This window comes from Crocuta crocuta, unplaced genomic scaffold (assembly GCF_008692635.1).
Source record: "Crocuta crocuta isolate KB4526 unplaced genomic scaffold, BGI_CrCroc_1.0 scaffold230, whole genome shotgun sequence".
NCBI lineage: Eukaryota > Metazoa > Chordata > Mammalia > Carnivora > Hyaenidae > Crocuta > Crocuta crocuta.
Genome location: NW_027527393.1, coordinates 860058 through 873668, shown reverse-complemented (window position 1 = coordinate 873668; position 13611 = coordinate 860058). Strand labels below are relative to the sequence as shown.

At 32.3% G+C, this 13611-nt stretch overlaps 1 protein-coding gene across 1 annotated transcript in view; it reads left to right on the top strand.

The window, feature by feature from the left end:
- TRDN (triadin) overlaps positions 1–13611 on the top strand; it is a 338537-nt gene that overhangs the window by 14847 nt on the left and 310079 nt on the right. The window contains exons 3-4 of the mRNA XM_077752724.1: positions 4147–4308; positions 5378–5410. Coding sequence (XP_077608850.1) covers positions 4147–4308; positions 5378–5410 — 195 coding nt within the window. The remainder of the gene's footprint in view (positions 1–4146; positions 4309–5377; positions 5411–13611) is intronic.

Sequence of the window (13611 nt, the reverse complement as noted above, 5' to 3'; positions counted from 1 at the left end):
AGTCAAATATAACTTAAAGAATGTAAGAATGGTGATCAAGGATAATGGCAAAATTATGGAGCTAATTCTTTAGGAGGAAAACAGAAAATGACTAATTTAATTTCCCGTGTAGGTCCTCACTTAGAAACTTTAGTATCTGTATAGTTTGGCTTCAAAGACAGAGGATCAATAAAAATCTTACTTAACTTTAAACTTTTCCTTGCCTCTCTTGGTACTCTTTTATCAGTGCCAAAAATCCAATTACTGATCATAAGGAGCCTAGAGCAGTTTCCCCTTCATCTGGTGGTATATTTTTCTGTAAAAAGTAGAAGATACAATTAAGAGTGACTTGAACACTGAGAAACATTTCTTATCTCACATAACAGAAGCTCTGGAAGTAGAACGATTATTCCAAGATTGGAAAATTCAATGCCTCAGCAATGTCATATGGACACAGTTCTTTCATTTTTAACCTTTGCCTTCTTCAGTGAATCATCTACTGTCTTCCTGGCTATAAGGTGGCTACAGCAGCCCTGGGCATTATGTTCTCACACACCAAAGTCCTTATTTCTCCTTTTAACAGCAAGAAAACCCTCTCCCAGAATCTCTCATCCAATATCTGATTCCAGAACCAATTGTGAATTCATAGTTTTCTTTGTTTGTTGATAGTCATGTAGCCTAATAGGTAAAAGTCACGCTCTGGAGGGTGCAAAATCTGATTCCATCACAATAACTATGTTACCTTAGGTATCTTATTTACATTCTCTATACCTCAGTTTTCTTATTTAAATATATATAATATAGCTACATCATTGGGTTATTGAAAGAAAAATATAGGTTAATATACATATAATTCTTCGAGTAGTATCTGGCGGGTAAAATCCACTCCATTTAAAATATTAGCTTCTATTATTTTTATGATGATCCTCAATGTAATATATTTAATTTAACTCATGGAAACATGAGAGGTAAGAAAATGTAATTAAAAAAAACACATCAATAAAAGGTTTAGTTGCATTGTATTATATTATTCGCATGATATAGTTTGGGTGTAATATCTGAAAAAGAGAATAAGAATCACCTTGAGGACTACTATCTTATTTAAGAAATACCTATCATCTGTATCTATTATCTATATGCATGTCTGTATCTATGTTTTAAAGTTGTTGTTCACATAGCTAAAAATCAGATGCTGATCTCAAGCCAGCAACATTGACTTCATGAAAACATCCTGGTTTGATGATTTCAGAACCAGGCAATATACATGTCTGCAGAGTATATATAGTGCATTTAGGCATAAGGATAATTAAACTGCTATCTATTTTGTTGGATTTTATTGTTAAGTTCCTCAGTGAACATTTAGAAAGAAGGGAAATGGGGAAATGGTCTCAATCTATTCAGATCATAAAAATCCCATTTGCAGTATTCTTCCATTAGATATAAAATATACTAGTGCTAAAATATACATTTAATGGTGCCATTACAATCCAGTTCCTTCATATAATTCTTTAAAATTTTTCAATTGCAATTATAAAATTCCATTTCATTTCCTTTCTCTAAGGTTTAATCTCACCATTCAGAGTACCATATCTTGCTCACATGGAACTGTCCAGAATGCAGTAAAATAAGGTCCAAAGAGTAAAGTTACACTGCCACTGAATCATGGAGATAAGTTTTAGCCTTTTGTACCCTGGTCTCCTTAGATGAGCTGTGAATCCCCTGAAATAGAACATATAATTTAAAAGTTCCCCAGAATTCCCTTCTCTTGTATCACTTTCCCCCTTTCTAATATATGTACTGCCTGAGTGAGCACACACTTTCTGTGGGATCTTCCCCATCAGCATAAAATGGAATATTCTTTCCATTTTAACAATGTTAACAACAGAAAATCCACTAGGATGCTAGTTCTCTTTAAACATTGGCCAAACTCTTTTCATTTATTTTGATAAAATGTACTTACCACCTCTAAATTCTTCCCATTTGGTCTTGAATGCATTCCACTAAACTGGCCCTTTGAAGGTCAACAATGACATCCTCGTCATTAAATCCAAAGGTCTATTGTCATTAAATTTCAAGGTCTATTCTCAGTCTTCATCTTACCTGACCTATCAGCAGCTTTTGCCAGTTGATCACTGTATCCTCCAGCAGACAATTTCCTCACTTGACATCTAGGACATTACACTCTCTTTTTTTCTGTTTCTTTCTCTCTCTCTCTCTCTGGATGTATGTGTGTATATCTCTGTTTCTGTCTTTCTCATCTCTCCTTGTCATAAGCAATTGCCGTTGTCTTTCTGACTGGTCTGTCTTCTAAAAGTTGGAGTGCTCCTGGGTCCACTCCCTTGGTGATTTCATTCAGTATCATGATTTTGAATGCCTTTTATCCTCTACTGAACTCCCAAATTTCCATCTTCAGTTAGGACTTCTCTTTTCCAGGTCATACTGAGTTGTAAAAATGTCTACATCTTCACATTGATGTTAATAGGCAACTCAAGTGTGACAAATCTGAAACTCAGGGACTTGTATACTACCCCAACAAAACCCCATTTCTCTCCAGACCTCCCCATTCCAGCACATGACATTTTCATCCTTCCAATTTTTCATGCCACAAACCTTGAAGTTATTCTGTACCTGTCTCTTTATCTTACACCCAAGATCCAAACTCTAAGCCTATATTATTACTTCTATCTTTTAAATGCATTTAGCTGACCACATCACAAGACATACACAATCATCCTGATAGAAATCACAATCATCATTCTCCTTGATTATTTCATTTGGCTCCTTATTTCATTTGATCTCCCTGCTTCCAGTCTGGCATTCTTTGAATCCTCAACACTGTGAATGCAGTTACGCATGTCAAATCATGTCATTCCTTTGTTCAAATCTTCCAGCGACTTCTTCTATCAGAATAAAAGTTTAATTTTAGAGTACTTAACCTTTAGATAATATAATATGTTGGTATAATTGTACTCTTTTAAGATATCAAATGGAAAAGAATCTCTGAGAAGCTAAAATAGTTTTTAAAATTAAGGAAAACAGAGAAAGGTGGGTGGGGGATGGGCTAGCTGGGTAATGGGTATTAAAGAGGGCACTTGTGATGAGTGCTAGGTGTTGCATGTAAGTGATGAATCACTGAATTCTACTCCTGAAACCGATATTGCACTGCATTTTGGCAAATAAAATTTAAATTTAAAAATAAAAATAAATAAAAATTAAAAAAATTAACAAAAAGAAATCTAAAATTTAATTATAGATTGATGGAAAATCAGTTGCAACTTATACCACATTTCTAGATAGACTCCTCTTTAGTCAGGTATTAGAGGCTACCCTTGCTTCCTCAGAGTAATTTTCACAAAGTTAAAGTGAGAAGAGTAACATTCTAAAAATATCTATTATGTCTAATTGCTTGCATTTTTTATTTTTTAATCTCCCATTTCACAAATAATTTATATTTGTTAGGATGTGAAAAATGGAAGATTTATAGACTTCAGTTTTTCCTAACTTTATCTATTAAACTTAATAGAAATTTAAATGCTTTTTAGTTTTAGGTACTAGGGTGCCTAATAAGGATAACCAAATTGGACCTAGCTGGAACCTGTTATAAGTACTACCTCGACAGTTCCAGATTTTTTCTGATATATCACAAATTATAATAAATGGATCTATCACTCTTACTTTAGTCACAGCTACTAAGTCAACTTTGAATTTATTGTTTGTCTGAAAATTTACAGAGCCATCTTCTCCATGATGCTTTCCAGTATAATATGAGCCAACAGTGATTTCTTCTGTTCCTAAACATCCGTAACTTGCAGTGGATATAGCAATTTGAATAAAATAGATGCACATTATTTCAATCATTTCTAATTTTGTTCTGCGTTAAACTCTTATTTAGATTATAAACTTTTCAAGGACAATTTCTTTCTTGGTAATTCCATAGTTTGGTACCATAGGTATTCAATAACTTCTCTTTTTTAATTGAATACATATACATTCTATGACAAAATGTAGTTTCTATTTCTGAGCTCCCTCAAAAATTGCAGCTAAGAGATATTTACGTTTATAAAATTGACATATTTTGTGTCAAAAGCACAAATCAGTAAAAATAGCTTTTCTTAGTTTCTTTGGGGATGATTGTAAATGTTTTCTCTTGTTTTTAATTACTTTTAGCAAGCTCTATTTCCAAGATTGGCTCAGATCCTCTGAAACTTGTACATGATGCTGTGGAAGAAACCACCGACTGGGTCTATGGCTTCTTTACTTTGTTGTCTGACATCATCTCGTCTGAGGGTGATGAAGAAGATGATGATGGGGATGAGGACACTGATAAAGGTACAAAGAGCATAGAGACACATCAAATTCTTGGACCAATTTTAGTTATGTATTACAGTGGTTTGCTTAAGTTTAAACACAAATGAGCACTTGGGTCCGGTTAAACCAAAATAAATACACTTCTGAGTTCTAATAGCATATCAACAGGTTGGCAAACTCAGTAAATTGGTCTCTATTTGGCTTTCATCTTACAGCATACCTGCCATTATGACAAAGATGTCAACAATAAATGTTACCATGAGGGTAGCATTATACTAAAGAGGGTCTTATTATGCACTATTACAAACTCACAATAGGAACTCACATTTATAACGCTTCCTTGGGAAAAAATAGTAGCTATTTCTCAGGTTTATCCTTAGGAAGAGTGAAATAACAACAGTAAAATTTGATAGACACATATTTTATGGATGTAAGTTATATTCATAGTCAAATAGCAGAAAGAAATTCTCCTAAAATTATAATAAAAAAGCAAATTTATTGAACCAAATGGAGGTGTAATGGAGGGACATATTCTAAATGTCACAATTATGCAACTAACCTATGTACACTCTCATATATATTAATAAACAAAAGGAATTAAACTCCAACCATACATAAACTACTATTGAATGTATGTGAAACGAACAAAGCATGATGACCTTATCTTTTACATGACATTTTTTAGGGTCAACCTTCATCATCAGAAATCATGCATTCAAACTAGACTACCAAGAAAGCTCTTATTATTTTAGCCCTCTCTATGACTTTGTCTGAATTTGTATTTGTTTGGCCCCAGTGAGAGGTTGAGATGAACAATAGAGAATAGAAATGAACATGATATATGAACTATAATGTATAATTTGGACTGCTGCCACAATTTTATTGAACTCATAAAAGTGAAACTATCTCATAAATGTTCATAAACAAAGTTTATACTTAAAAACTAGAATTTGGGAGGCAAAGTAATATAAAGACTACTAATGTCAAAACTAATAGATGGCTTTTTTAATGAACAAAAGAAAATGGGAAAATATACAGTAAAATGCTAAGCTAAAAGTTTTTTTAATTCACTGTTTTTGTCTTGGTCTAGGAGAAATAGAGGAGCCTCCCTTGAAACAAAAAGGTTGGTTGTTTTTACCTTTAATGATCTTTTTTTCCCATTTATGGTAATGTTGATTTTCAGCATGACTCAAGATATATTTTACATGGCTTGTAGCATTAATTTACTTTCAATGTACAGGTTTTGTTTAATGATTAGAGCAAATTTTATAGCTAGGTAGAGAAACACTCCATTCTCTCCAATAAAGCTGACCCCACTATTTTTCAGTTGATTAATTGGTGGCTTCTTCAGGAGATATGTGAATTCATCTTCACTTAGATCTGTGTGAGTTGGATTTTCAGGAAGGAGTGAATTCAGTAGACTCAGAAATGGCCCAGAAGATGACGATGCCCGATTTGTTTTTTCTTACTGTGGCCATATTTCAAATTTTTATTCATTTTCTTCTTATTTAACTGTCACTATTAATATTTTCATTTTTTAATGAAATTTTTAAATGTTTTTATTTATTTCTGAGAGAGAGACAGCATGAGCAGGGGAGGGTCAGAGAGAGGAAGAATCTGAAACAAGCTCCAGGCTCTGAGCTAGCTGTCAGTACACAACCCATCACAGAGCCTCAAAGCCATGAACCGTGAGATCATGAGCTGAGCCGAAGTTGGACGCTTAACCGACTGAGCCACTCAGGCACCCCAATATTCTTCATTTTTAGGTGTTAAGTAGGGGAAAAGATATATGAGATACTGTGGAAAATAATAGTGTTGGAGGCAAAGACATATCCTGAAGGAATAGAGTCACCTGAATGTATTTGGATGTGGTATGAAGAGATACATTGCAGAAATCGATTTTGCCAGGCTTTTCAATGACTGACTGGGATGGTCATGAATCCAAGAGCTGGAAGAAATATGGCTAGGAAGAAAGGGTATAGCTATGGGGCAAAACCCCGACCTCTCACTGGGGCCAAACAAATATAAATTCAGAGGAGCAAGTGCTTTTATAGGAAGAAGGGAGAATTATTTTTAGAATGGACAATAGGGAGAAAGGATGTCTTCCTGAGGTATATTTGGTGAGAGAAACAGCCAACACATAGCCAGACTTGATACAATTGTGATGTTTTAGTTATTGCTGCACATGATGCACAGCAGGCTTTGGGGAGTGTTTCCTCCAGGGGAGAACTTGCTGGCTTCTGTTTCTAACTGCCTAGACCTCCTGTAGATATAAACAGTGGGATCCAAATTTGGAGGTTTAGCTTTGCCTGAGCAGATGATGATTATCTCACTATCTGTGGTACAATCCACTTAGTTTATGTTAATTTGGAAAATTTGGATTTGTAACTTACCCAACAAAAGAGAGTTGAGCTAGTGATACTCAGATGTGAGAAAACCAGAACTGAAAGTGTATGTGAAGTTATCCAGAGGGGAAAGACAGGTTTCTTGATCACAAATCCAGGATGAGAACCCAAGAACTCAAGCCATAGTTCAGCCATCAAATCCAGGTTTAGAGATTCTAGATTAGTTATAAATTTCTTGAGGTTAGAAACATCTTTTTTTTTTTAAATAGCTGACCTCCAATGGATAGTGCCTAGAAAACAGTAAAAGTTTAAGCTACTGAGTTACTAGCCATTGTCTGGAAATAAAAGCTTATGTATAATATGTATTCCAGTCGGAAAAGGAAGGAAAATATTTTCTTACTTATAAACTGAATTCTACAAAAATATCATAAGATCATGTTTTCCATAAATCAATATCTAGAATTTAATAAAGAATCTGTTCTTTCTTTTTGATTTGAATTTCAATGGGATGAATTGAATTTCACTATGGGATTATTTTTAAATTGTTTCATGTAATGATTAGCATAAATTGCAAATCCACACAAAGCTGTTTAACTATTATTCCTTAAATTATTGCCCTGTTTTATAAAATCAACAGAAAGACTCTTAAATAGTTGTTAAGAATACTTTTTTTAAAAATGTCAACAATTCTCATTAGTTAAAACAGTCTAAGTGATATATGTGTTTAAAACCATGTACACTAATGCCTTAAAGGATTACCAAAAGAAAGTTGATCTAAAATCATCTCAATATATTTTCTTAATAATATAATTCAGAGGGTTGCATGAGAAAACGGACATTTAAGGAAACACATAACCTACCTTGGCTATAGAAGCTATGTAATAATGAACATTTTTAAAGAGGACTGAAGGAAATGTATTTCATCACAATTACTGTTTTTTATTTATAATCTTTTCCTTTGTAGAGTCTTAGAAGAAACGAGAGTTTTAAGGCAACATGTAATATTTTACAAAACGTTTCTAAAACAAAACAAAACAAACATTTCCAATACATATTCTGTTTTAATTTTTATTTATTTTTGTTTACTTTGTATATATTCTATTTTTAAAAGCATATTTTAAATATTATTATTAGAGAAGAGATGCTATGAATTTATCCCTATTTTAGATGGATTATTGTATATATTTTCATAATTAAAATTTGTGATTTAAGAAGTATACTTTTTGGTAATCTAGAATGACAGTCTCTTAAAACATTTGATTTTTATCCATAAATAAATGACTCTTTATTGGTCTCCTCATGAATGCTTTTTCGCATTCAGATATATCCAATACTACTTAGCCATTTTATATTACCTAAATTATCAGCCTGTGACATTGTTTATTTAACTGCCCTGTGTCTGTACGCAGCATTTTATTTAAAGGCACTTAAAATATTAGTTTCATTTGTCCATTGCTATTTTCATCAAAATAAACATTCAGCAATCCTGTTATTAATGGGTGGAGTTCACAGGTTGAATTTGATGTGGAATAAGGTTCAGTGAAATAATCTTAGGGTTGAGAATTGATTATTAAATAAATTATTAATATGGATGACATTTTTGAATCTGCTTTTCTGTGGCTTATGTTATAAATAAATATAGCTTCAGGGTATTAGATATAGTACCTAGATCTTTATATTCTTCATCCATATTAACTTTTCAGTTTGCCAAAATTTTAAAATAGTAAATTCTATTGCCAAACACTACATGATAAGTCCAAGGCACTGAATCATTATAAAAGATTGTATTTTATTATATAATTATTTAAAACGTGCAACTATGAAAACCAAATACCATTGTAAATCCCAATTCCTGAAACAGTTTTGGGCTGTGTATGGTAGGTGCTCTTTGTTTATCTGGATCTCCTGTTATGCAGTTCTTCATAGGACCGTGTACATTACGGATGTTGACTCCTAACTTTCCAAGGGTACACAAGTGCAGGTTGCTATAAATAACTGAAATTGCATCTGTATGCTTTCTTAAAAGCAATTTGCCTGAAAACACTCCTAAGTTCATAATAGTATTCTACTTCACAAGATAAAGAAATAGCCTTCATCCATCCTAAAATTGCTAGGATGCTGACCAGGAAGGCCAATAGGTCCTTCTGTCCTGTCCTGTGTATGTCTGCTGAAGGACAAGGACGGTGTTGATACCCAGGTGCTCATTTTCATGATGGGACGTTCTGACATCAGATATATGGTGGTGTGGAAGAGACTGGCGCAACGATAAATTTCATTTAATGACTTTACCTTTTATTTACTCAATAATGCAAAAGATTGGATTACTCCTGAGGGAGATTCAGGAGCAAAGCAAAAACAGTATAGATAGGAAACACTAAAAGCTAAAAAGGGCTCTTAAAAATTTTTAAGTAAGTAATTCTTTTTAGTTATTCTCAATATCTGATCTTGGAAGTGTCATTGGCTTAAAAGAGCACTTTGAAACAACCAAACCTAGTAATTTAGTGACACTGATTCTTCTAAACATAGTTGGAATATTTTCTGAGACAACTAAACTTTTAAAAATGCACTGAATTAACAACACTTTATGTAATTACAGTATAAAAGTTTTAATCTAATTATAGCCAAACATCATATTATTACATCTAATGTAAAATGTTTAGTATTTTATATCTCTTACTGATAATAAAATTAAGTCATATACTATTTGAGGAATCAATTTAATCTATACATATATATCTATATTAGCATGTGTATGTATATATACATAATATATTATTCAATGTTTATTCATTATATTTTTATATTACATGTATTTTCTACCTCCTATTAATAAAAAAGTATAAAACTATATACTAGCTGCTGGTTTTAAATATATGTATTTAAATATATGTAACGCTTAATACATTATACAATTTTATGGTAGTTAACAAAATTATCAAAGTCATTTCTTATATATTTGAAGCATATTTATTTAGTCCCAAAGGTAAGCCCTAAAATTTGGTATTGTTGAAAATCAAACTCTTTATCATGCTCTTAGCTTCATAAACAATTTAAAATTTTACTTGTATATTACTTGTACTTTAGTACAAATAAAATAAGGTACAATACAATATTCGTTGGTCTGATTTTTATAACTTATTCATAATACAAATTTATTAGGGGTGCCTGGGTGGCCCAGTCTGTTGGGCCTTCATGCTGAGCATGGAACCTGCTTGACATTCTCTCTCTCTCTCTCTCTCTCTCTCTTTTGCTCTCTCTCTCTCCCTTCTGTCCCTCTTGTTGCTTGTGTGTGCATGCTCTCTCTAAAAATAAATAAATAAAAATTAAAAAATTTTTTTAAGTAAAATAAATTTATTAATCCACCTCATTTTAGTCTTTTCATCTACTTTTAATAACATAACTTCCAGTTGTGTTGCAAAATTTATTCATTCTTAATAATTTCCTCAGGATGCAAACTAATACTGTTTTTGAACTGCAAAACAACGTTGTATTTTTTGAAAGAGATAAATTTGATTTGAGTAAGAAGTTTGAAAACAAAGCCTGGTTTGTCTAATAGCTAACATGGCAAACATTTTTTATAAATAAAGTGAGCAGTACCCAAGGTTTAGATGAGATATACCTAAAGCAAGGCATACATTTTAAAGCATGTAACACAATATCATTTTATCCAAAACCATTACCATTTACAATATTTTGATGTTTCTTTATCGTTTTTGAAAAATTGGTTGGTTGCACAAAGTACTCTTATTTGAGAGTAGTAGAAATATCTAGCAGTCATTTGGAGAGTCTGATAAAATCATTTTACTTCCAGGGAATTCAGAAAGTAAATGCCTTTTAGAATAGAGTAACAAATCTTTGGCAAATCCTATTTTTCAGACCTTTGATTCCAATATTACTGAAGAAGTCATTAATCAATTACTCAGCTGAGAGATCATTGAAAATACATTTCTTATTAATTCCTTATGTCATTTTAACATTATTTGGAAGAATATTTTAAAAATTAAGTAACATTAATAAAATTGTCATCTCTGTGTATGTGTGTGTGCGTGTATGTGTGTAGCTCTACATAAATGTTCATGCATAAGGCATATGCATATATACATATATGTTCATAAGACCTCAACATTTGTATCATTAAAAGTAAACAAGAGGGGGGGCGCCTGATTGGCTCAGTCGGTTGAGCATCCAACATCGGCTCAGGGCACGATCTCACGATTCCTGGGTTCAAGCCCTGCGTAGGGCTCTGTGCTGACAGCTAGCTTAGAGCCTGAAGCATGTTTCAAAATCTGTGTCTCCCTTTCTCTCTGACCCTTCCCTGCTCATGCTGTCTCTCTCTCGGGCTCAGAAATAAATAAAACATTTTTAAAAAATAAACAAGAGGGTTGGTTTGTTGTTGAATCATATCTAAATCCATCTGTATATCATATCCACAAATACATAAACTTATTGAAGTTTTATGCATCTCATAGATAGATGCCTTTCTAATAAAATTTTGCTTTTCAGAAATAATAATACTTTATAATAATTCATAAGATATTAATCTTTAGATTCTTATAATCATAGGCTATGCAGGAAATTCTAGATTTCAATTTATAAACTCTTTTTCTAGAGAAAAATGTATATAAATTATACTATATGATAGTTTAATCAAGAAAAACCTTTCCAGGGAGAATAACATATTGTTCTTGAATGAAATTTTGTGAGAGAAATGGAGTGAAAATATGAATTCAAAAGAAAAGATATAGAATTTCCAAATGTTAAAAAAGAGCTTGTTGTGATATTTGAAAGGCATAATGAAGAGTCTCAAAATATTATAGTATTTAGAATACATCCACCTGATTTTTTGAAGAGATGAAGCAATTTTATTTTTAGAAGTCAACATTTATAATAATCTATAAATTATTTGCAACTTTTCAACTGTGATAAAAGAGTTATAAGTTATCTTCAAAATATGGAAAGAGATGCAGTTTTCCAAAGTTTTCTACTGTAATGTCAATGGGAAAAAATTAATGTCACTGTAAAAAAATGAACATTTTGTTTTCTGGATAACCTGATGATTCTAAGTGAGGATAATCAGTTTAGTAGACTAAGTTTCCACCATAGTCTACAATGTTGACTAATGTATAGATAATCGCTAGTTCAGAGCACTACCATGTTTTATCCCTTCAGTAAATTTATTTTTCAACAAATCTTTTTCAAGGGTTTTTTTACGGTTCAAGCAATATGCTAGGTGCAGGAGAACATTTAAGTCTTTGCATACAACATTCTCACATGTTGACGATGAAAGTTTGTGAAATAAGATAGTAACTAAATGACTGTAATGGAGCTTTTGTATGATATGCCTAATAAACTTAATTATTCGCTACTAAAAGCAAGATCAATGTAACATGTTCTATAGCCAAAGTAATTGCATATGAGTAAAAAGATCACCTTATTTAGTATAATGTACTGAAAAGACCTTATTGACAAACTTAATGAATAGATAATCAATTGAGATAGTAAATGAAATAAAATAATTTGGGCATTGCATATTTGATAATGATGATGAGATCATATGCAAACTGAACTTAAAATGGATTGCAAATGAATAAACTCTATTTTGGGCAAAAATAGAAATATATAAGGAACTCACCAAACTCCACACCTGCAAGACAAACAATCTAGTGAAGAAATGGGCNTAATAGTTTTAATTCTCTTACTTATTCATAAATTTTTCAAGCCAAAGTTAATAGTAGGCTTTCTAACACAACCAGATGGAGGGAGGGATTTAGAGATAGAGGCTGCAAGGGAGAGAGAGAGTGACTATCTAGTATTCTTAAAGGAAAGTTAAGAATGTATGTCTATTTATATAGGTGTAAGTATTTTTCTATTTCTTCTTCAAAAATAAATTACCAATTTATCATAAACCTAGCATGATTTTGCTCTCATATTTCTATATTGGTATTTGTGTGATTTTGGCTTTTCAGATTGGGTAAACATTGACAGAAAGTATAATTCATTAGGGGATATATAGCTTTTTAATTTTTTGTACTAACATTTCTAAGTGCAACATAATGAATATATTTATCTCCCTTTTACAGTTTATTCTTAGTTAAACCTCAGTCTGTAGTAACTCTGTACACAAGATAATCATTACAATAGTTATGTCCTTTAGAATATGTAATTTTAGAAGATAATAATAGTCTCCTAACAAGAAATCACATTTTATAATTTCATTTCCCGACATCTAGCTTTAAAGTTAAGAAAAAATATTCTTAGTCATGTGGATCTATGCACACTAGGTTTTTGGAAAGGAAGAACTGTTTTTCAATTTTAGGGGTATTGGTGTCCTTATGTATTAAATCATTGCTTACCTTAGAGGACGGAAGTAGAGGCCCCACTACATTGCATTGAATTTACTTGCTTCTTAATTACTTGCTCTTTGAAATAAGGAACTGTCCTTAAATTTGAACAGGACTCAAATATTAAAGCTGCTGTTCTGTGAGATTGTATCTGATGCATGTCAACAGCAGAGGAAGAGGCTCTTCTCTACTTAGAGCAAAACAAATTACATTCTCCCTATAGTCATGTTTTTAAATTTCCCTAAAACTCTTCAGGTTGAATAGAACCCAGTTCTTTCATTGTGTATTTTTCTCACTTGATTGAAACCCACAATAGCTCTTTGCAGTCAGGGTGAATGAGGAAGAACCAGAAAATGTGTGCATCATAAATATTCAAGACTTTAGGATTAGGCCATTGAGAAGGTTGTATCACGTCATCAGAAGTAAGATAGATTGACAAGTTTCTGTGCCAGAGATTTCATTGCATACATCTTTGCTGGCAGCTTCAGTGGCTTACACCAGGCTGAACATCGAGTGTCTGAAAAATATGGTGAGTGAAAAAAGGAGAGGAAATGGAAAGACAACTAAACGTGTTAAAATTCAGAGGCTCAGAATATTGGCTACTAGGTAGGCCCTAGTAACCTTGTTAAGTAGATACA